The following is a 25832-nucleotide window of genomic DNA, read 5'->3' as shown; positions in this document are numbered from 1 at the left end:
AGGAAGAGGTGTTGGGATCCAGATGACTAAGGAGGCTAGAGTTATGTCTTTTCTTTTGATATCTTGGAGTGAGAGGAGATATGATACTCCATCCTCTCATGTCTTCATGTAGTGTGACAAGGAGGTGGTTTGGTGGCACTCATGAGATAAGATGTCAAGATGAAGAGTAGTCTTCCTTGTTAATACTATGATGAGCCTGGGTGATGGATGGTTTGAGAAGGGCTTTTTTTTTCTTTTCTTTTTTTTCCTTTTTTTTTATGGTGGGGGGGGATGTTAGGATTTTGCATTATGGATGCATGTGTCATCATCTTACATCTTAGAGAGAGAACATAAGGCATCTTAGAGAGAGATCTCACTTTGTGTACTATGCATGGTTGCAATGTTTAGACCCATTTGGTGGGAGATATTGGATGTGGAATCGCGTTGGAGATGGCTTGGGCACTTGTTTCATGTGTTCCTCACTATCCCCTTATCTATACATGTCATTTCATCACTTGGCACATTCCCCCTTTTGGAAGAAAGTTGTATGGATGGTTGTAAGGTGGATCGAAACCACTTAGGGTAGACAAGGTTACACATGATGGAGGACATGTGGAATAATTTGAGTGATATGGGTAGGCTCTAATATGAATAGGGAGACATGTGGTAACCTCACCTTGAATCGCCCCCCATAGGTTGCATGCATGGGTCGACTAGGTTGAGAGAGATCTCACTTTGTGTACTATGCATGGTTGCAATGTTTAGACCCATTTGGTGGGAGATATTGGATGTGGAATCACCTTGGAGATGGCTTGGGCACTTGTTTCATGTGTTCCTCACTATCCCCTTATCTATACATGTCATTTCATCACTTGGCATATTCCCCCTTTTGGAAGAAAGTTGTATGGATGGTCGTAAGGTGGATCGAAACCACTTAGGGTAGATAAGGTTACGCATGATGGAGGACATGTGGAATAATTTGAGTGATGTGGGTAGGCTCTTATATGAATAGGGAGACATGTGGTAACCTCACCTTGAATCGCCGCCCATAGGTTGCATGCATGGGTCGACTAGGTTGGAAAGGTGAAGACACATGATCCTTCACCACCCTATTACCCAGAAGACTGTTGTAAATACACTCAAATGAAAGGAATTTGAGGGGCATCTTGGAGGGAAGTCCGAACCTACTCCTACTTTCATAGTACAAGCCAAAACCAATGTTGGAACCTCCATATGTGGGTAGGAGAACCTACCTATCATGAGGTAATGTGGAGGAAGAACCAAATAGGATTGAGGGTTTTTGAATGGGATTCTGGTTCAACAGGAAAGGAGGATGTGTACAAGGGTTTTTAGATGTGTGGTAGAGTGAAATCAGACCACAAGTTTGAGTGCAAGTCTAAAAGCAGGGATCGAGTGACTCTATGATCCGTTAAGGTGACAAGGACCCTAACCACTCGTTTTAAGGTGATTTCTTATCCGATTTGATATATGTTTATGGGGAAAGGTTGGGGAAGGCATATCACACCTATATACAATGAGGAGTAGAGGTTTGTTTGATGTTTTAAAGGGTTGGGTTGAGAACCCTTCCCTACCCTATGGGCGCTCACCTAGGGTGTATGGATTCTTGGGGTTATTTTTCCATTGTATTGGGATGTTAGGCTTAGGAAGCCTAGAGCTAGGATATTTGGAGGTTTTGGCCATTGTTGTACATTGTATTATTGCAGTAATATCATAAGTTATATTGATATATATTTGGGTGAACCAGGAGCGTCTCAACACACACACATTATCGATGTACATTTTACATGGATGTTTATATGTAACATTGTGAGATTATACTGCGACATTTTTATTGTAGCACACTTGTACATGTGGATGATACATGATGTTGATGCATAAATATTTGGCATTATAGTCGTGTTAAGATTGAAAGTTAATTCCAAAAACATAATATATCTATCATGTGATAGAAGTATAAGGGCTAGAGGTGTAGTTTGTGAGTGAAGTACTTGTAAGTTGGTCATTACCATTACAAAGAACCTCATCGATGTTGCATGCTCAAGGGACTCGACTTGAGGGACACTCTAGGCACGTGATAGTGGGGGTTTCGATGTAATGAAAACCTGTGGCAAAAAACCTCAATAAACTCCATATCTGGCAACTGTCAACAAGGATGAGATTAATTACCCACTCAAGGTAATGGTAAGGTTTTATAAGTTTAACAAAGCCTAAGGGTTTTGGTGTAACAAAAACTTGAATAAACCCTAGATATACCAAGTGTTAAGAGGGATCAAATCTCCCAGGTTGCAAACATTTCTTAAGCTTTGGCACTTTAAAAAAGGTTTGCATCTCAAGAGATTCGATCCTTCTTGGGGCTTTATAGATCCTAGTTTAACATGGATCTATGCTAGCTCAAAATCAAGATTTGTTGAAAGTGTAGATTTAAGTTGTATGGTTTACACAACCTTAGTGTTTCAAATTTTTTAATGGGTTGAATCTATATATTCAAAAATGCAATTTAAATAATGAAATATTACAATTATATTTTCTAGTTCATTTTAATTAAAAACACATAATAATTTATTGGAATTAAAAATATGAATTATAAAATCTACACAATTCAAGTAATTTATATATTTAAAAATACAATTCAAATAATAAAAAATTATAACCTCAAAAATTATACCACTAAAATTTAATAAACACCAAAACATGAAAAACATCTTAAAAAAATTATATATACAATTTCATCATTCATTTTAAAAATTACATTTCATAAATTACTTATTTACAAATAATATTTAATAAGTAATATTAAAATTAGACGGATAAAAATATACAAAGGATTTTCCTTTGTATTCCTTTTCAGTGCAGTAAAAAAAACAATAAATCATTCATTTTTAATCAACAAAATATTTTATAAATTTCATATTTTAAATTTAATAATGTATTTTTTTATTTAAAATTTCATTAATAGTTTAAAAAGGTTAAGATGCTTGGTATCAATTATTGAGTAGTTGACTTTGTTTAATTTAAATCATGAAGATTTTTTCAAACTCAAATTGTTTTCAAAATTACAATAATAAAATTATATTTTCACAATAATTACCCAAAGTCCCAAATTTAAACTTTAAAAAAAAGGGCAATCATTCACCTTAACCACTAATATGACAAATGGAATCTTCTGAATATATTAATAGTTTTAAAAGGTTAAGATGCTTAGTATCAATTATTGAATAGTTGACTTTGTTTAATTTAAATCATCAAGATTTTTTCAAACTCAAATTGTTTTCAAAATTACAATAATAAAATTATATTTTCACAATAATTACCCAAAGTCCCAAATTTAAACTTTTAAAAAAAGGGCAATCATTCACCCTAACCACTAATATGACAAATGGAATCTTCTGAATATATTGTTGAGCAAATGCATGATTACAAATGTTACAAAGCAAGCCCTTGTGGCAACCCATGGGATTGGCCACAATGATTTCAATTATGGGCTGTGAGGAGTAGGTTCATTTATTAAATCATGCTGGCAGACAAGAGCTTTCATACATGGCCACAAAAGTATACCAAAACAAGGAAAAATACAGTACAGCAAGTTGCAGGGAATAAATTGTCTTTCACATTCATATGATCTGTGCTTCGTTTTCTTGATAATCATAACGATACACTTAAATTAAGCTGATCAGTGCTTCGGCTTCTTGATAATCATGACAGTACACTTAGCATGATGCGCACAGTAGTCGCTGACACTCCCCAAAACTACCCTGCAAAACATGACATATACACAACCTCAGACCCAGAATCCCCAGCCATCACTATGTAGTATATACGCACAAATTTGGTCCGTAATAGTTACTATGTAGTATACACACAAAAAATTGGCCTTAAATAGTCACTGTGTAGTATATACACACAAATATGGTCTTTAAAAGTTACTATGTAGTATACACACAAATATGTAGTATACACACAAAAATTTGGTATTTAATAATAGTATATACACACAAATTTGATCTTTAATAGAGAAGAAATCAAGATGAAGAACTGAGAATCTTATACCTCTTGATTGCTCCGTAGCCATGGCTGCCCACCGCTAAGATATCGGCGCCATGCCTGTCCACGGCTTCGCACAGGACATTCCTGGCGTCGCCCTCCACCATCTCTGATTCAAACTCGCGAATCTGCAACCACAAATAGACATAAAGAATTGAATAAAACAAAATTCCCATGGAGCCAAAGACTGAAAGATTGCAGTGCACTTACGGATCTACTCTGGCATAATCCTTTGGCGTGTTCCAGGGCTCTGGTCCCGATTCTCTTCAGATCCAATTCCACAGTCGGCAGGACATCCGCCGCGCCTGCAACGACGTCACGGGATCGAATCCCTGGGATCACAAAGGTTTTTAAAAAGAAATTCACGAGTTTGTAAATTGGGGGTTTTGCTTACCGGGGCCTGCCAAGCGCAGAACGCTGGTTGCAGTAGGGCGAGCGTGGACCAGATGTATTTTGAAGGGCGAATCTGCAGGGAAGGGAGCTACCAGATACTCCAGAACCCATTGTAGCGCGTAAACGCTCTGCTCGCTATCATCTATACCTATCACTATTTTCTTCTTACCACTCGCTTCCATTTTCCTTCTCCTGTGAATGCAAATTGATCGGGAGGCAGGGCCTGAGCTTCTACCAAATGAAGAATTTGTGGCAAACAAACAGTCCAGAAGAATTTAATATTAGTGCACCAGTCGAATTGAGAATTTGTGCCAAACAAGCAGTCTGGCAGAGTTTAATATAATTGAACTATCGTGTGGCATTGGCCCACTTGCGAATAAATTATAAATTCTTGCATGATTCCATCGCTGAAATATTCAGCGTCTGAAGCACGCGTATAGATAAGTGATTCTCAAAAGCGTAGGTGAAGATGCGGGCATCCCTGCTACTCTTCTCTTTTCAGGGAATCACTAACTACACGTCAAACGTCTTTTCAAGGTTTCCACATATTTCCAGGATGTCCGAAAGGTCCTTCCATGAAGTCATGAAGTCCGAAAGGTAACTGGATTTATTAACAAGAAGTTACTCCCTTTTTTATTAATAGAAAAGGATGGTATTTTTCCTCCGGGAAAATAGGATTTATTAACGTATTAAGATAGAGTTTAATTACGTGTTACTTACTGAATTGATTTAATGAAATATTTAATATTTTGTATTACGAAATATTTAATGAAATATCTAATATTTTGTATGATGGACAAAATTTATTGTAATTTAGTTATCAAATTAGTAGTGGGATAGTTATTATTAGTTGTTATTTGTTAATGCAATTGAGTCGTCACTATTATTTAAGGAAAACCATGTCACTTGGACAATGAGGATAGTGGTTGCTATCCACAAATGTAGGTTGGTTGCTATCCACAAACTCAGGTTGACTCATCATTGTTATTCAATGAAAATCACGCTATCTAGAATGGTAAAGGGGCAAGGTTTAACTTCTACCATTTGCCTTTGGGGCTTAGGTCATTAACATGTTTCTTTACATCTTAAGAAAAAGAGTTTTTAGCTAGGGACCAATACTAGTTATAGGTTTTTATTATTGTGCACCTCAATGAATTTCCTTAATAAAAAACAATTTTAAAATATTTTAACATGTATATTTCCACACTCAATAAATTGTTGATGTTGAAGACTTTTGGAGAAGTGTGTAGACTTATGAGGCAAACATTTGTTTGTGACACACTTCTCCGAAAGTCCTCAACATCAACAATTTTAAAACATATTCCAAAATATCTTTTATAATTATTTTAAATTTAATCAATTATAAATATTTATTAAATTAAAATTAATTATACTTATTTATTTTTTAAAATGATTTATATATATAATTTCTTAAAACAAAAATATTCTTAGGAATGAAGGCAATATCTTTTTGATTGGGAACTCTAATGCTCGAACAACCACTAACCAAGCTACTATGTTAAGTAACAACTTTGACCTCGACATAACTACTATGTTAAGTAACAACTCTAACCCCGACCCCTTGTGGCTTGATGAAGATGGTAACTTAACTAACAGCTTCAAGAGAAAATATGAAGACAAGATCGAAAACTTATTTAACACCGAGCTCCTCAAACTTTGTAGTTCCCAGGACCTAATCATTTGTAATGGTATTAGTAAATGGCCTCTCTCCAATCAAATGACCTATTTCCATGGGTTGGGTAGCGGCTTGTGGATTATGCGATTTTTGACATCCATGTCCTCAACCATATTACAAACTTTGAGCTTCTTAATGGGTACGAGCCTGACTCTAATCACAAACCTTTGTCTTTAACACTCAATCTTGCTATGCATACCATCCATATGCAGGAGAACAGGGTACGAGCCTAACTCTGACCATAAACCTTTGTCTTTATCACTCAATCTTGCTATGCATACCATCCACATGCATGAGAACAGTGAAAGCAAAAGTCACATTCACTTCGATAGAAGTAATGTTGACCTTTTCTTAAGGGATTTGAAAATGGATTTAGGCTCACTGACTTATAATAACAACATTGAACAAATATATTACCATTTTACTACAACCCTTTCCACCACCATTAGCAAATTCTCTAATAAGACTTCATATAAGAAAAATACTAGAACCTCCAATCCTTGGTATGACAAAGACTGTAAGATTGCCAGGAAAGCAATTAGAGACGCCCCTAATGAAAGCATTAAGCTCCATAATATAAGTATTTACAAAGCTCTCATTAAGAGGAAGAAGATGTCATATATTAATAAGAGACAAGAGCATCTTCTCCACCTTTCTAAAGTTGCGCCCAGAAAGTTTTGGCGGAATGTGCTTGTTCGTAAAACTAAAGATAATCATTCTATCCCCCAGAAAATTGGGATAACTATCTTAAACACTCCTAATAAGGATGATATTTTTTCTTTAGAAGATGTTGAGTCTGAGATTAATAAGTTCGCTAATGGGAAAGCCAAAGATATTGAAGGTTACCAAGCTGAGATCTTTAAAATGGGAAAATCTATCCTCATTCCTCATCTTCACAAGCTTCTCAATTTGGTTGTAAAACATGGCTTCCCTAAGCTTTGGACACAAAGCCTTATTGTGCCTATCTTCAAAAATGGGGACAAAAACGTTCCCTCTAATTACAGGACCATTATGATTAGCCACATCCTAGCCAAGCTTTATGGGCTCATTCTGGAAAAAAAAATTAGCCTTTGGCTTGAGAACTAGGGTAAAAGAGCTAAAGGGCAAGTTGGTTTTAGGAGACATCACTTGACCATCAACCACCTTGTCACTCTTAGGATCATCGCAGAGGAATGTCGCAATAGCAAAACCGATCTCTTTTGCTCTTTTGTGGGCTTTAGAAAAGCTTTCGACAGTGTCCCCCGAAATAAGCTCTGGGAGAGGCTTGAAGAGATCATGGTTCCTCTTGAATTGAGGATTTTTTATAATCCACCTCTATGAGATTGTCATTGCCAAGCTTAAGACCAACAAAGGGTGGTATAAAGATATTAAATGCAATATCGGGGTTAAGCAAGGTTGTCCCCTTTCCCCTACCCTTTTTGGTATTTACATCAGGTTGCAGAGGCACCGAGCTCACTAGTATTATCATTAGTCTTCTCCTTTATGCTGATGATATCGTTCTTCTTGCGAGGAGCCATGATGACCTAGACAAGCAGCTTAAGACTCTTCATGTCTACTGCTCCAAGATGGGTATGAAAATTAATACTGACAAGACTAAAGTCATGATCATTGAATCCAAAAAGATCACCGATGGTAGTTTTTTCTATGATAACCATTGTCTTGAGCAAGTTTCTTCTTATAAATATTTGGGTATTGACTTTCCTCATCAGCTTAACTGGAGTTATAGCATTGAGAAAATAATTATTGGAGGTTGGAAATCTTGTTATGAGCTTAAAAACAATTGTAAGCCAGTCGATCTTTACATTTGGAGTAAAAGAAGGTTCCTCTTTGAGATTCTCATCACCTCAGTTATCTTATATGGATGTGAAGTTTGGGGTTGCAGTATATCTAGGGAGTTGTGGAGAAAGATTGAGATGATCCAAAAGCAACTCATAACATATAACCTCAAGATAAAGGGAAATACTCCCTATCCTATCCTCTTGATCGAAACTGGCCTATCGCTCATTGAAAGTGCGGCTATGTTTAGTATCTAGTGTATAAAAAGAAGCTTCACAGTATGGAATCCAAGAGGCTCCCAAACTTTGCTTATAACTTTTGTCAAAACCCCGACCTGCGCCTCAAGCGCGGGTGGCATCAGGATGCTCAGTCTTGGCTCAAATTTTGGGGGATTAAGGAGGAGATCATCATGGGAAGCAAGGACAGTATCAAAGATATTATTACCTCTAGTTTTAAGGACAAGATGTGGGATTCTAAGGAGTTAGAGGGTAAAAGGAAGCTAAGGTACTATAAGGAGGTGATCAACCCCACCCTTGATAACCAGAATTAACCTTCTATGTTGACTAGCACTAAGAAGAAAATGAACATTACTAGGATTAGAACTAACTCTCATGAGCTTCGAAGTGAGATTGGGCAGTGGTCTACTCCCAAGACTCCCTGGGACAATATAATCTGTCATATTTGTGATACTAAGAAGGTGGAAGATGAAAAGCACGTCATTTTAGAATGCCCGGCTCTTGCTCACATCCGCTCTCAATTCCCTATCATCAACCACACCTCCAATCTTCTTGACTTATTAAGTTAGCCCAACTATACTGATCTTGGAACACTTATTTCCCTGCTCCTGGATCTCAAAAACAAGATTTTGAAGAATGACAATTAGACTCTCCTTTCTCGAGGTTTGATAGACCACTTTGATCTTAGTGGATGTTAATCATTATCATAATTATATATATGAAATAGTTAGTGGTGGAGCAGAAATAATGTTCTTCCATTACAGAGAGAGATACTTGTTTCTCAAACTATCTCACCTCCATTAACTCTTTGAATAAAAAATCATTAGAGACAACAACTTAAATATTAGTTTACATTATTATTATAATAGAAATTTTTTAAAATAAATATTCAGAAGTTAAATATACTTTTTAAAATTTTTATTTTAACAAAATTATTATTGATTTATTTTTTTTACAAATTTTAAAGAAAGATTGTATGACAACTTATACTTATCTCTTAGAAATAAAATATTGATGAAATGAAAGTGACTAAGTTAGAAATATGAAAAAAAAGAAAGAAGAAATGATTTCAAAAATGAAAATAAAAATAAACAATGCAATTACAAATAAACAATGCAATTACATTTTTAAAAATAAAATAAATTATAGATAAACAAAAATAACATATGGAATAATTAAATATTTATGCCACTTGTATATGGGAAAAGAATGCTAGATTTGCTGATAAGGGAGAATGCTAGATTTTGAACTCTTTGTATTCCAATATTAAAAATTAAATGAAAAAAACTTCATGGTCATCTTTGATAAAAAGATGTGATAAATTTTTTTATTAACATAATTGTATTTTATAAATGACCCTGTATTATTATTTGTATTATTAAAAAATATTTTTTAAGGCTACTTACGTTACTTCTCATTCATGTGGCAAAGTCCATTTCCTATGGAGTTCCATTTCTTCCACAAGCATCCTATTCAATCCTTGAAGAATGTAATTGATAAGCACTCGCAACGGCAATGGCAATAGTAGGAATAATGCATTCCCGGCAAAGTCCGATGGTAACGTGGTTACTTGGATTGTCTAATGGGCACCTCTATTGCAAAAGTACCAAAGTGTAGATGTGGTAGCTGATTGGATCAATTGAGTGGGTGGGAAAGATGGAAATACTCACTTTTGTGGGGGTGGGGTTGAGTGAGGAGTGTGGCTTCCCATTATAGTTGAGAATGGAATTGAATTTGATCGTATATTTTGGAAATATTTTAGAATTTTATGAAAAAGAGTAAAGTTAATTGTTTAATTTTTTTTATGTATTAAATTACGAAATATTCTTAAAATTTCAAGATAATGATACATAATTACTATCATTTATATCTTAATTGTAAAATAAGCACCATTTTCAATTAGAGAATCTTAACTTTGGACTTTATGTAAGGAGAAAGTTGTGCTTGGATTGTAAGATAACCACCATCATTAGCTGGATGGTCTTGCATGTGAACCTTATGCAATGGAAAATATTTGTTGAACTAGTTGAGGATGACTTGGCGAGTAGTAAGTGTAGTGGATTAATTGTATAATATGGCCTCTAAAAGGCAGGATGATTACATAATCCCAATGGCCTTCGATTCAAATTGATATCAACTCATCCAAACTTAATTGAATTGGTCTTAGGATAAGGTGGTTTGATTGAGATTTGATGGCATGATAATACATCTCATATTACAAATTTGAAAATCTATACATTTTGCAAGGTGTGTCAATATTTGCATCATCATATTTTCAAATATTCATTTCTCTCTATCATTTTCTATTATACATTCATCAACCATATGTTAAGTGGTAAAGTTAGTTATCTATTTCCAAGGACAAATCATCGATTGTATGTTAAATGGCCACTCTAGTTACCTATTTTCAAATATTCATTTATCCCTATCATTCTCTATTAGACATTTATCAACCATATGTTAAGTAGTTAAGTTAGTTACCTATCTCTAGGGACAAATCATGAGGTATATGTTAAGTGGCCACTTTAGTTACTTATTTATTACTAAGTGGGAAATAGGAATATATAGGAAAATGTTAAAGAAAATGAAAAAATGTTACTACAATAAAATTAATGCAGCTAGTTACCTATTAGTTATTATAAAAATAGTTGAGTTGGAAATAAGAAAATATAGGAAGAAATTAATTAAAAAAAAACACAATAAAACTAGTGTAGCCATATAAATTAAATGGCTAATAAATGCCTCAGGTATCAATCCATAATAAGCATCAAAACACTTACTTCATAACACATCTCATATTGTTAAATTTAATTTTTTTTCTATAAAACTAACTAAATTATAACTTTATTATTATAATAATAAAAAGAATTAATATATAAGTTAAAAATATATACATTTCAAAAAATATGGGACAAGATTCTTATGCATAGAGACATAGTCTCACTTTACCATGGAGATTCTTAATTTAAAACATTATTTATAAGTGACACTTTTTGAAAAGTTTTCCCAATCTAATTTTTTTAGAATTCTGGAGGGATTGATTCAACACAAATCAAGATTTCATCACATTTTTTTCATCGGGTTCTAGCTAGAAATCCGCAAGAAACTCCAAAAAATCTCACATATAGACAACTTTATTTGTAAATTGACTTTGTTACAATATGGGCCAATACTATGGATTGTCATTACCACATGCCCAAAAAAAATTACTGGTTTCATATGACACTTTTTCATATAACATTTTTTTTAATTAATTAATTTAATTAAAATTGTTGGACACCTAATCCTAAATGAGTTAGTGTGGAAACCGAATAGATTAAGTAGTCCAAGAGACCTTGGGATGTGAAACCCAACGGTCACATAATGTACTATAAATGTATCTCATTTGTCAATAAAAATTGTACTGCATGTTTTATCTTTCATATTTTCTCTTGCTACCCACGTGTGTTTAACATGGTATCAGAGCAGACGTATTCCTGTCCTGCATAATTAATTTGAGCCATTTGTTTTATGGCCTTTCTGTGCAGTTTATTTCTACCATATTCCTCTATATAGACCTATGCCCCGTCTGCCATATTCACTTGAACGATGAAACATTCCTCTGCCTGACACTACCAGTGTTGTCCAAGCTGTTTCGACATGTCTGTCTGCCATACCGGCGCTCTCTTTTGCGTTACCTGCGACCTCTGTCTTTTACAGTCCTGACCCTTGAAATTAGACCTGCGCTCTCTGTCCATAAGCATTTCATGGTAATTTTAGTGTTGTCCTGTCTGTCATTTTTTTGCTGGTCTTGTCTGTCATATGCGTTTTATTTCTGAAAACTGGCCTTTATCCCTCATTCCTAAGTCTACAAATTCAAACATTTTACGTCAGCCCGTAGGTCTTTATTTTGGCATTCATGCATGCTCCTGAGTACTCTTACCATTTTTCCTTTCCAACTCCTGCAGCGAACACACTTGTGCTCTAGCTCCTGTCTGTATGGTGTAGCCTAGATCACGTTCAAAATCTAACGCGTGTGCATATTCCCTTGCTGCACCACTCTCATGTGATTGCATATTTTTCACTTCGATCCTTTTGAGTAATCGTAAGTGTTTCATTTGCCCCACACTCTGTCTAGTTGCATCGGATCTGCGTTGCTCAGGGAACATTTTGATTTGCAGTGCCAAATTCTATTCTAGCGGTCTCTCTACAATTACGCAAAACACTTGTCGTCTTTGTCGAATATGGTTTCTGGTGCGACTCTGGAAGAATGGATTGTTTCTGAGCGTGCATAGTAATAGTTCTTCAAAAGAAAAGAATAAACGTTGGTACATCGGTTGAAAATGGTTAATATTTGCGTCCAGGCGGTTGTACAGTCCATTATTTTTTCTCCATTTAGCTTGAAGACATTCCATGTTCATTGTGACTGGTAGATGAGAATAAAAATGGCATATCTACACATTGTAAACCCACTCTCTATTTCCTGTAATGCAAGCCGAGTTTGAAGAGATAGATAGGCTGCAAATTAAGCTAAGCAACCAGGTATGGGCCTCTTTGGATTTCCACAACTCTTGTATTTGTGGTAACGACACTGGGAAATTATGCTTCCTATTTGTCTTCCATAAAGAGTGAAGATAAAATTGACTGGCATTATGACATTAATTATATGCGCTGGGCTGCGTGCTTGATTTATGGATACATCTGTTTGGTACCCCTCGGATTTTATTTCCTACTTCGTTACTTGGGCATATCAACACCCTTGGTGTAGCTATGGTGTCTTTATGGATATTCTCTGTTTATCTTCATTCCAGCTTCGATTCTGTTAATCTTCCCAACTGATTTTTTAAGATGCACTGTCTCTTGCTGGCTTAGCGGCAGCAAGCTTTGTAGCACTGAATATGCGATCTTGCATGAGTGGAAGTGACAAATGGATTACAGCATGCATAAGTGCATTTTTAATGCAAATATTCTTGGCCTTTGTAATTAAGCTTTGTTTCTTTGTATGAATGGGAAGGGCGCACTTATATATTTGATATTGGTTCATTTAAAATAATGTTAAAATTAAATGATGGGGCATTGTCTCATTGACTTCTGAGTATATGAAATCAGATACTGAAACCCATATATAAATGATTGTGGAAATGATTCAAGAAGAAGATTTTGGGCTTAAAACTAGAATTAAAAGGGCTATTGTATTGAGGTTTGGTTGAGACAAAACTTTGTGCAATTTAATGTGAAATGGAAACCATATGGATAATGGCCCAGAGTGAGTGAAATGCCAAGCTTTTGATTGAATCCAGCATATGTGAATGTAAATTATGAGAGCGTTAGAAGTTGATGGGACTGATAGTTAAAATATGAATGAGGATGAAGGAAACTTCACATACAGTGATTGATTTTTATTGAGTTTTCATGAACCATGAAATATGTGAACAAGTGTTTGATAAGCTTTCGCATGCAAATGATAAAATGTGAATTTGCCAGGAATTGAAAGGTAAGCTTCCACATATTAATTGAGATTGCCAGTGGTAGAAATTTGCCAGACATTGAGATACTGATTGAGCATAGGCCGAGATGCATGTTCATATGCATGTGCTACTATGAAACCCTTGAAATTGCAATGTTGACTTAGTTTATATATCTGCATTGTTCCACATAAGATTATGAGATTATGTACAATTCTTTCTCTGGGAATCTGTAATCCCACAATTGTAGCTGTTCCACATGTTATCATGAATGGTTACAGTCGCTATTGAACTTGACTATTCTTTTCCACTGGCCAATAAAGTGAAGGAGTATTTGAAGGATTCAAGCAAGTTTGCAGTTGCTGCTGCCCCAGTGTGGCTTTGTATTTAAAATTCATTATAGTGCATTAATTCCTTGCTTCAACTGCTGCATAAAGAGTTTGGTGGGCTGATTGTAATCTTTTATGGAGAAAAGTTTTGTCGGTTGTTTTGTCAAAACATAATGCTGGTCATGAGTAAACTCTTATTTTCATGTAATGGATTGTAATCGGTGCTTGTTGGTTGAACTCTGATCATTTGCTGCACATGTATAAAGGATATTGTTGTGTACTGTGAGTAGGTATTACTTTTCTGCACTGAGTAGTACTTGTAAGGTGTAAATCTGACATTGAAAAAAAAATGGCTAGAATCAATGAAGTATTAGAGTTCCTCAAAACTCTAATGTCGTCTACTACTCATGATACATTAAAAGTCAGCAAAGTTTCTCTCACGAATATTTAGGTCTGTCTACCAAATGCACAGGAAAAGATTGATTTTTTCAGCTTGAATCACAGCTACAACAAGAAGAGCTACATCAAAATAGACATCATTGTGAAACTGTTTTTGTTCAGAACATTGAGACAACCACCCATCAGCAGCAAGTCAATAATGTTACGGTTCATTCAAATAAAACAACAGTTGTAAATGCAGATGCAAAAACTCAGTCTGCACTTCCCAAGCCCATCATCAGACCTTGGGAACATCTTGTCCACAACAAGCATAGAACTGGTCTTGATATGACAAGGACTTGTCCTTTCATATTCCAGACTACTCCAAGCCCATTCAATTTCAGAGTGCTGGATTTATTCATGACAGTTCACCTGCTCCTCATGACAGTTCACCTCCAGCTGTTCCAGATTCTACCCCTCTTCCACAACAACAACAACAACAACAAAAACAATAGATCGTGAAATTCCAACACTGTGACCGAGTTGGCCATATGAAAGATCACTGTTTTGATCTTCATCCATGTAAGCACTGTCATAAAACCAACCATTCTGCACACAGATGCTTCAGAAACAAACGTCCTGCAAGAACAAAGATTCATCTTGGATGGATCGCTTCTTGGCAATGGGTATCAACAGCAAAGAAGATATTCCAAACACATGTCAGAACTTGTTCCAAAGTATTGAACAATCTTGCAGTTGAGTTTTCTCCATCATCTCACCTTGTATCTGACAGGGGGGGAAATGATGGTCATCTACAAGCTTCAAAGTCACATCAAGCGAGCCTGAGCCACAACCTGCCACACTAGTTTCAGAGTTGTAGCCAGAGACAAAGATGCCCCTGAACATGCCTTCAGTTGGCAATCTGGGACACTTCCTCTAGCAGAAGACTTCAGCTTCTTGCCAGTTTTGGAAGAATTCCAGGAAAAAAATTGAGAACACTTCCTCTAGCAGAAGACTCCAGCTTCTTGCCAGTTTTGGAAGAGTTCCAGGAATTGCATTAAGCATTCCAGAGTTGTTGGTTATCCTTAAACCATCACAGGTTGAGACTTCCCTTTTCAGGTTGAAGTTCTCCCTTTTATGCGAGGTGAGGCCTCCCTTTCATGGTTGAAGGTTTCCCTCTTTAAAACAATAGGATCACTTCCTCTAGCAGAAGAATTCAGTTTCTTGCCAGTTTTAGAAGAGTTCCGGGAACTGCACTAAGCGTTCCAGTGTTGGTGGTCATCCTTAAACCACCGCCCTTTATACCAACTTTTCAGAGAGCACATTCAGCCTAGTGCTGCCATGCATTTTTTGCACATTTTGTATTACAGCTCTCTTCTTGGACTCATACATAACCCTTCGGATTAAAGGGGGGAATGTTGGACACCTAATCCTAAATGGGTTAGTGTGGAAGCCGAATAGACTAAGTATTCCAAGAGACTTTGGGATGTGAAACCCAACGGTCACATAATGTACTATAAATGTATATCATTTGTCAATAAAAATTGTATTGCATGTTTTATCTTTCATATTTTCTCTTGCTGCCCATGTGTGTTTAACAAAAATAACAAAAAATACATAACTCTTTTGAAGTTAAATCTCAAATGTTGAATTGTATATACTCTTATGAATATACTAGAATATTTTATGGAAGTTAAATCCCTACCATCTACTTAATAATCATTGATAATTAAATTTATATTTTAAAAATATTATTCTAAAATAAACATACCTAATAACATAATCATTAATTAAATAGTAAATTACAAAAAATATATATATTAAAAAAAAACTATATTATTAATATAAAATTTTAAAATATTGTACAACATATTTAGCAAAACATAAATTAATATAAAATCTCTCAAGCATCACTCTTTCTCTATCATTATTATTTAAATGAAATAGATATCATAAACTTATAAATCATATTGATTTTATCTCAATTTCTTTTAGGTTAAGAAAACATATTTACTTGTTTAAACAAAAGATAGTTACATAAACCTAAAAGAAAACATATCTACTTCTTTAAACAAAAGATAGTTACATAAACTTGTAAAATAAAACATAGTTACATAAACTTGTAAAACAGGTTCACTTCATTTTTAACATTTAAAAACTATATTTACTTCTTCAAACATATCATCTATACATCTTAATATTTTTTATATTTACTTCTTCAAACATATCATCTATACATCTTAATATTTTTTATATTTACTTCTTCAAACATATCATCTATACATCTTAATATTTTTTATATGATTAAAAAGCAATTATTTATGAAAAAATTAGGTAGGATCACAATCTTCATCTATACATCTTCATATTTTTTATATGAAAAAACAATTATTTATGAAAAAATTATGTAGGATCACAATCTTGTAAAACATACAACTTCATTTTAATAATATTTTCTTAAAAATCAATTAGCCATTCATCTATACATCTTAATATTTTTTTATATAATTAAAAAACAATTATTTATTAAAAATTTGTGCATGATCACAATCTTGTAAAGCATACAACTTCATTTTAATAATAATTTCTTAAAAAACAATCGACCATTAATTAAATCATCCTAAAAGTTTAGAATGCATGTGTAACCTGACATCACAAGTTCCAACCATACAAAGTGCATAGACAGCTAATCAGTACAAAGTCAATGTATGCATGTGTAACGTGACATCACAAGTTCCAACCATACAAAGTGCATAGACAGCTAATCAGTACAAAGTCAATGTTGCTATCACAGGAAAATCGAAGGGTTCGGTTAACTAGGTCAAATGGTTTCATCAATTTTGTGAAGTTATTATATATATATATATATATATATATATATATATATATATATATATATATGATGATAATGATTAGTGTTTAAGATTAATGTGGTTTATTAGATTTTATGAAAAAAAGAGTTTAATTATCATTTTTCAAAATTTTATTTTTGTGATAAAAAATATGGAAAGAAGCATTTCAAAATAGTTATAGTTGCATTGGTTTAATAAGTCAAGAAGATTAGAGGTGTGGTTGATGATAGGGAATTGAGAGTGGATGTGGGCAAGAGCCACACAGTCTAAAAGGAAGAGCTTTTCATCTTCCACCTTCTTAGTATCACAAATCTGACAAATTCCATCGTCTCCGAAGCTCATGAGAGTTAGTTCTAATCCTAGCGATGTTTATTTTCTTCTTAGTACTAGTCAACATAGAGAGATAATTCTAGTTTTCTATATATGTATATATGATTTAATAAAAAATGATTAGATTTTAGATTTTTGTCATCAATATTGACAATGAAATTATTTTTTGGATTAATATTTTTATGATGGGACGGTCCTATTTAGAAATCAATCTAATTATTATTATGTATAAACACAATATAAAGAGGTTTATGAACACTCAAAAATAGGTATGGTAAATAAATAAAAATATAAATAAAGTGGAGGTACGTCTAAATAAATAAACCCTTTTTTATACTTACTCCAAAAGTATGGTAAATAAATAAAAATATAAATAAACTAGAGGTATGGTAGATAAATAAAATCTTTTTTTATATTTATTCCATAAACCTCTTTATATTTACGAAGACTAAAAAAAAGTTTTATTTAGGTGACGCTTATGGACCAAATACCATTTTAATATCATGAGCTAAATACCATGGCCGAAATACCATATTTATAAAAGAGGTATGGTAAATTAATAAAAATATAAATAAACCAAAGGTATGGTAAATAAATAAAACATTTTTTTATATTTACTCCATAATTCACTTTATATTTACGAACACTCAAAAAAGAGTTTTTATTTAGGTGAAGCTTATGGGCCAAATACTAAGGGCCAAATTATTATTAATACTCTGCAAAAAGACATTATTAACCCTAATATTAATATTTATAAAACTAAGTTCTCTGGGGTAGCTCAAGTGGTGATGGTCGTGGAAATGAAGTCTCACCAAACCAGAGATCTTGGGTTCCAATCTTGTGCTACCCTCCCCCTGTAGCGGGGTGAATAATGTACATGTAAACATGAAAATAGGAGTCCTACCAAGCATGGTGAATAATGGACATGTAAACATAAAAATATGAGTCCTACCAAGCATGGTGAATAATGGACATGTAAACATGAAAATAGGAGTCTTGCCAAGCATGGTGAATGATGGACATGTAAACATGAAAATAGGAGTCCTAAACATGAAAATAGGAGTCTTGCCAAGCATGGTGAATGATGGACATGTAAACATGAAAATAGGAGTCCTGCCAAGCATGGGTTCGAATCTTGTGCTACCCTTCCCCGGGTGAATAATGGACATGTAAACATGAAAATAGGAGTGAATAATGGACATGTAAACATGAAAATAGGAGTCCTGCCAATGGACATGTAAACATGAAAATAGGAGTGAATAATGGACATGTAAACATGAAAATAGGAGTCCCGAATCTGCATGGGTTTGAATCATGTGCTACCCTTCCCCGTAGTGGGGTGAATAATGGACATGTAAACATGAAAATAGGAGTGAATAATGGACATGTAAACATGAAAATAGGAGTCCTGCCAATGGACATGTAAACATGAAAATAGGAGTGAATAATGGACATGTAAACATGAAAATAGGAGTCCCGAATCTGCATGGGTTCGAATCTTGTGCTACCCTTCCCCGTAGCGGGGTGAATAATGGACATGTAAACATGAAAATAGGAGTGAATAATGGACATGTAAACATGAAAATAGGAGTCCTGCCAATGGACATGTAAACATGAAAATAGGAGTGAAGAATGGACATGTAAACATGAAAATAGGAGTCCCGAATCTACATGGGTTCGAATCTTGTGCTACCCTTCCCTGTAGCGGGGTGAATAATGGACATGTAAACATGAAAATAGGAGTGAATAATGGACATGTAAACATGAAAATAGGAGTCCTGCCAATGGACATGTAAACATGAAAATAGGAGTGAATAATGGACATGTAAACATGAAAATAGGAGTCCTGCCAAGCATGGGTTCGAATCTTGTGCTACCCTTCCCCCTTAGCGGGGTGAATAATGGACATGTAAACATGAAAATAGGAGTCCTGCCAAGCATGGGTTTGAAATCTTGTGCTGAGTGAATAATGGACATGTAAACATGAAAATAGGAGTCCTGCCAATGGACATGTAAACATGAAAATAGGAGTGAATAATGGACATGTAAACATGAAAATAGGAGTGAATAATGGACATATAAACATGAAAATAGGAGTCCTGCCAAGCATGGGTTCGAATCTGCATGGGTTCGAATCTTGTGCTACCCTTCCCCGTAGCGGGGTGAATAATGGACATGTAAACATGAAAATAGGAGTGAATAATGGACATGTAAACATGAAAATAGGAGTCCTGCCAATGGACATGTAAACATGAAAATAGGAGTCATGCCAAGCATGGGTTCGAATCTTGTGCTACCCTTCCTCGTAGCGGGGTGAATAATGGACATGTAAACATGAAAATAGGAGTCCTGCCAAGCATGGGTTTGAAATCTTGTGCTGAGTGAATAATGGACATGTAAACATGAAAATAGGAGTCCTGCCAAGCATGGGTTTGAAATCTTGTGCTACCCTTCCCCGTAGCGGGGTGAATAATGGACATGTAAACATGAAAATAGGAGTCCTGCCAAGCATGGTGAATAATGGACAGGTAAACATGAAAATAGGAGTCCTACCAAGCATGGTGAATAATGGACACGTAAACATGAAAATAGGAGTCCTTGTGCTACCCTCCCCCCTTAGTGGGGTGAATAATGGACATGTAAACATGAAAATAGGAGTACTGCCAAGCTTAACAAAAAAAAATATTAAGGGCCGAGAGGATCAAATATCTTGATATGACAACTAGCATAGAGTGGAGAAAAATTTGATATCTCTCAACCCTTGATAGATCCAAAGTAAAAATAAATCTTTAATAAGAAATTGTTATAATTATAAATTTAAACAATTTAATTTAACAAGAAATTGTTGTAATTCTAAATTTAAGCAATTTATTTTAATAAAAAATTGTTGTAATGGTAAATTTAAACCATTTATTTTAATAAGAAATTGTAAATTCAAACAACATAGTTTATTTAAATATTTATATATTTTAAATAATAAAAATTACAATTTTGACTAAGATTGTATCATTAAATTTGAAAAAGCATACCAAAATTGTCAAGTAATTATAGTGGAACAATTTATGCACAACCATAACCATACAAATAATTTAGGTGGATGTATATAAAGACAAATGTATAAATAATAAATGTGAGATTCTTTGGATGGCTTGTGGACAAATTGAATGGAACATTTTATGTGGCATAAGGATTCCAACTAAAAGCATAAGCAATCAAAAGCACATGCGTGTAGAAAAGATTATTGATAGCTGTTACAGTTTTTTTGGGTTGCTACAGTTTTTTTGGGTTGCGTTTCTTTATGGTTGAGGGGGAAGTTTGTGGACTTTGTTATTTATTTTTATATGATTTTTGATGTAAATGTGTTGTTATGTGAATTTGGATATGGTATAGAATAATAATTATATATAAGTGTGGTAGGGCAGTGTAGTTTTTGATTTTAGAAAAAAATGTAAATTGATATATGAATAGAAAAGTTAATTGTTTATTAAGAGATATGGACTTGTATAAATTTTTGGTGGGTAGTAATTACTACTAAGTTGACACATTTATTTTTTTACTCCTACATGTTAATGTATTGAAGAAAACATAACTCCCGTATATTTATTTTTATTCATTTTTTATGTAAATAGTTGCTTAAATTATGGTGGGTCGTAAATTATGGTAAATAGGTTATTTACGAGTATGGACTATTTTCAAGGATTTGAATTGTGAAGCTTAGCGATGAAAATTTATTGCACAAATACTTAAAAATCTTAGCATAAATATTGCAATTACATCCACAAATTATGCAAAAAAAACTTAGACGATTATCTACATAGCACAAATGTTGTACCATCAAAGTTATGGTCCAATCAAATGTTTGAGAAATATTTTTTTCAATAATATTGAAAAATAAATATTTGATTTTCAAAGTTCAACATTATAATTTGGATTGGTCAATGCTAAACTAATAGTAGTCAAGAGGCAAATCCTAGTCAATAGGCAAATCGATTGCTATAGTTCTGCCATGGTAAAGACTAATAAGTGTTATTGTAATAGTGATATTTTCAAGGTAAATTTTTGCATTAAGTTCAATGTTTTGGAGAGAGATTATTTAAGTCAATTAGTTATTATATCAATATATAGCTAAAGATAATTTTATGTAGATATGGAATGCTCTCAAATTAATAGAGTAAGTTGCATGACCAAACACCCCATAAACAACCCCTTTTAAAAATCAATGCATTTTAAAAAAATAGATGAATACTAAGGTGAGATACAATGTAACTCTAAACAAAAGTGAGATTTGAAAACTTTATTTCCATCAATACAATTGGGACAACGCTAATTTTAGTATTATACACTGTAATGGTTGTTTTTAAGACCAGGAGTACTAAGGCCTTCAAAATTCATTGAGAAAGATTAATATTAAAGTATTTATATGTTGCTACGAAGTTGTATTTGAAAAATGGTAGCAATTTGGTGATCTTATATTTTGTTTTTACTCTTTGTTAAAAACGTGCGATAAGAATTGTATTTGATATGGTATTCTTAGCAAGTTTATTTTTGTATGTGATTTTTTATATGCTTAACATATTCCATGAATTGCAAATGTAATGAAGTTTTTTGGAACTTATTTCTTAATATTTTAATCGGATAGTGTTTAAAGGATTTATAAGTTAATGGATTACATATGAGTGGATTGGTAGTAAGATTAAGAAATAGATAAATATATTCAAGCATTGTTTACCATTTTTTACTATATTTAATAGTAATCGTTAAGGATTAAATATGTTAGTGATAAGGACATCTTAGTTCGCTGGTTGTGTTAGTTTTGCTGCATCAAATGTGTTCTAGTCACGAAATTTGGTGGAGAGGCTAGAATACATGAAATCTCCATAACCTAGAAATCATTTCTTGAAATTCCACCTAGAGATGACTTCATTAGATCATTAACTTGTTTTTTAATGTTTCCTAAGTCTAAAATTATGAAAACTAGTTAATTAATTAGAATTAATTAATTCAAGGTGAGACATCTCTAGAAACTCACACGGATCAACTTTGATATGATCCTAGCCCTTAATTAACTTTTAATATTGGTCATTGGTGATCCAACAAAGGATTATAAGAAGAAGTCGATGGGCACTTGGAGAACACACTTGAGACAATTAAGTAGTTCAATTTCCTTGGCAGATCGATTTCTAAAGAGTAGCAACAGTTGTCGGACAACCAGAGATTGAAGCAGAGACAGTGAGGGACAGGGACAATGATCTAGAGGACGTTTTCCAGATCTAGAGAGGCAGTAGCAAGTGGCAGAAGTGATCCACCCAAAAGTAGCATAAGGACTGCGCAGTAGCTGAAGTATAGCAATTCGATTTAGTTGGGAAGGAAGTCGATTTAGCTTCCAGAGGCCAGGAAAGTCTTCCAGAGGTTTGGGTAGTCACTTCCATCAGCAGAGAGAGGCAAGACACCTTGCTTGTAGGCTGATCTAAGCCACACGTGTGAGAGGAAGCCCAAGGACTGTGTAGAGGGCCTACACTAGGGTTTGGACGACAAGTTTTCCAAGAGGAGCCAATGTTGGGATTGCTTGCTGAGTGAGAGGATTTCTTCTTTCTAATTATTTTTGTCAGATACTTGTTGTTTGGATTGCCAGTTGGGCATCCATAGATTTTCCTCAGATTTCATTGTTGCATAATAATAAAACCCTTAGTTGTTGCACCAATTTTCTTAAGTTGGGTTTTTTGGGGGACTTTTGTCCAAAAAAAATTGTGTCATATTTTTATGTGTGTGTGTGTGCTATATTTTCTCAGTTTTCAGCGTTATTTTCTTTTGCAATTTATTTGTAAAAATCACAATGTGAATTATTTAATATTTGTCATAGTAGACAACAAATAAATTGTTAAATAAATTAACAGTTAGAACTAATTACTAGTTGTTGTGATAAATGAATTTTTCACATGGTATCAGAGTGTGAGTGATCAGCTAGGAAGCTTAGAAGTAGAGGAGAGAATTTCACTATTTAGAGAGAGCATCATGTCGAAATTCTCAGAGGCTGTGTAATACCCAGATTGGTAGTTCAAATTGTTGGGGCAGGAGATCGATTTTCAGTTGCAAGTTCGTAGAAAAGTCGATTTGCCCAGGATAGTGATTCCAACAGTCAAAAGGAGCGGCAACAACTTGGAGTTTTTCTAAGCATATTTCTGGTTGGACGCAAAGGGTTTTGCAACAAAAAAATCGTCGGGTGGAAGAGAAAAGCACACACAACAGAGGGAAAATTTCTCCCAAGGGACTTTGATTTTCAGAAGTTTGATTTTTCCAGGCAGATTGGCAGTAGCTAAGTGCAAATTTCGTCACTCCAGAAGGGAATGCATATAACATAACCAACAACCAAGTAGAGGGAAATAGTGATTTTTCGACAGGTTCAAAGATGGCCATAACATGGCTTAGAGATCAGGATAAGTTGAAGGGAGCCTCAAACTATGTCATCTGGAAGGCTAGGATGTCCTTCTAGATGAATATGGCTTGAAAGCCTATGTGGAAAATGTTGTAGTAGTACCCCAAGACGTGGATCAGTTGAAGGAGTACAAAAAGGAAATGGTGAAGGTGAAGTGGATGATTTTGGATGGAGTCCGAGACCATATAGTCTCACACATTTCTGGCAAGAATACTTCCAGGGAAATGTGGGTAGCTCTCTCCACACTATATCAGAGTTCTTCCAAGTAGTGGAAGATGTTTCTCCAGGAGAACCTAAGAACCATCATGATGCAAAAGGGCAAAGGCATATATCCCTTCCTCACTCAGATTCAAGAGGTCCAAGATCAACTTACATCCATTGGGGAGGCACCCCAACCCATTGAGCTTGTATGACTGGCACTAAACAGTGTCTTAGAGGATTGGCAAGTATTTTTCTAAAGCATATTGGGCAGAGACACTTTTCCTGGTTGGGATAGGATGTGGGCCGGACTACGATATGAGGAGTTAAGGTAGGCTCTAGTAAAGAGTACCATCAACGGTAGCAGAAACAAGGTCATGAAGAGTGAGAAGGAAGATGAGAATGCAACCCTAACATCTAAGGGTCCCATCCAGGGATAGGGGGGACATAAGAAGAAGGACATGTCAAAGGTCAAGTGCTTCATATGTGGTGAGCTTGGTTACTACAGTACTCAGTGTTTTCTCAAAAGCAAGGACAAGAAGGAGAAGCAGGACCAGGTGGCAACTTTAGCCGAGATAGACAAGTTGTTCTATAGGCTGGAGGAAGAATTTGCTATGATGGCAGCCATACCTCCAGGAGTGAGGTGGGGAGACATGGAGCTATTTTCCAAAACTGCAGAAGATTTGATAGGACACTTTGAGGAATCCACCTCATAGGATCATTATCTGGCTATAGGGGCCCACAATGTTTAGTAACATGATGGATTAGTGTCAGAGATGCAATCAAATTCAAAAGTGATAATTTCAAACTAGTAGCAGTTAGGCATTGGGGAGCACAGTGCAGACTGGCACAGTGCAAAGTTAGTAGCAGTGCAGATTCCTTAGTGGATAGTGTAGTGGTTAGTAGCAATCAGATGCTCAAGAGATAGATGCATCATACTGAACATAGTTGGTTAAATATTTAGGATGCTTCTCAGTTGCAGCAACAACATATGAGAGGGAGTTGTAGTACAGATGTAGAGTTGGCAGCAGTATGGTAGAGTCGGCAGCAACATGGATGCAACATCAAAGATGTGCAGTAGTTGGTGGGTAGAAACAACCGGACATCAACAGCATGACATAGGATGATATAGAGACAAAGTGTTATGCCAGGGTGTGCAACACTAGAACACAATCCTCACTAAGAGGGAGCGCTAGTTTTTGTAGCATTAGATGTGTTCTAGTCATGAAACTTGGTGGAGAGGCTAGAATGCATGATATCTCCATAACCCATAAATTGTTTTTGGGAATTCGACCTAGAGATGACTTAATTAGATTTTTAACCTATTTTTTAATGTTTCCTAGGTCTAAACTTAGGAAAACTAGTTAATTAATCAGAATTAATTAATTCAAGGTGAGAATTCTCTAGAAACTCACATAGATCGACTCGGATATGATCCTTTCCCTTGATTAAGTTTTAGTCTTGGTTAGTGGTGCTCCAACAAAGGATTATAAGAAGAATTCAATGGGCACTTGGAGAACACACTTGAGACACTTGAGCAGTTCGATTTCCTTGGTAGATCGATTTCCAAAGAGTAGCAGCGGTTGTTAGATAGCCAAAGATCGAAGAAAATATAGTGAGGGGAAGAGAAAATGATCCGACATAAGTTTTCCACATCTGGAGAGGCAACAACAAGTGACAGAAGTGATCCACGTAGAGCAATGCAAGGACTGCGCAGTAGTTGAAG

General features: G+C 34.8%; 1 protein-coding gene across 1 annotated transcript; it reads right to left on the bottom strand.

Moving 5' to 3' along the window:
• Positions 1-3370: 3370 nt before the first annotated feature.
• On the bottom strand, positions 3371-4912 carry LOC149201720 (universal stress protein PHOS32-like). The gene is made up of 4 exons (XM_089399805.1): positions 4436-4912; positions 4252-4346; positions 4048-4169; positions 3371-3752 (listed from the first exon to the last, which is right to left on the bottom strand). Exons 1-4 carry the CDS (start codon positions 4614-4616, stop codon positions 3671-3673), a joined length of 480 nt encoding a protein of 159 aa, XP_089255931.1. The 5' UTR covers positions 4617-4912; the 3' UTR covers positions 3371-3670.
• Positions 4913-25832: the final 20920 nt, after the last annotated feature.

This window comes from Pinus tabuliformis, chromosome 2_1, assembly GCF_031772625.1.
Source record: "Pinus tabuliformis cultivar Carrire ecotype Pingquan chromosome 2_1, CPIR1, whole genome shotgun sequence".
In the NCBI taxonomy this organism is placed as follows: domain Eukaryota; kingdom Viridiplantae; phylum Streptophyta; class Pinopsida; order Pinales; family Pinaceae; genus Pinus; species Pinus tabuliformis.
This window is presented reverse-complemented; position numbering and strand designations above follow the sequence as displayed.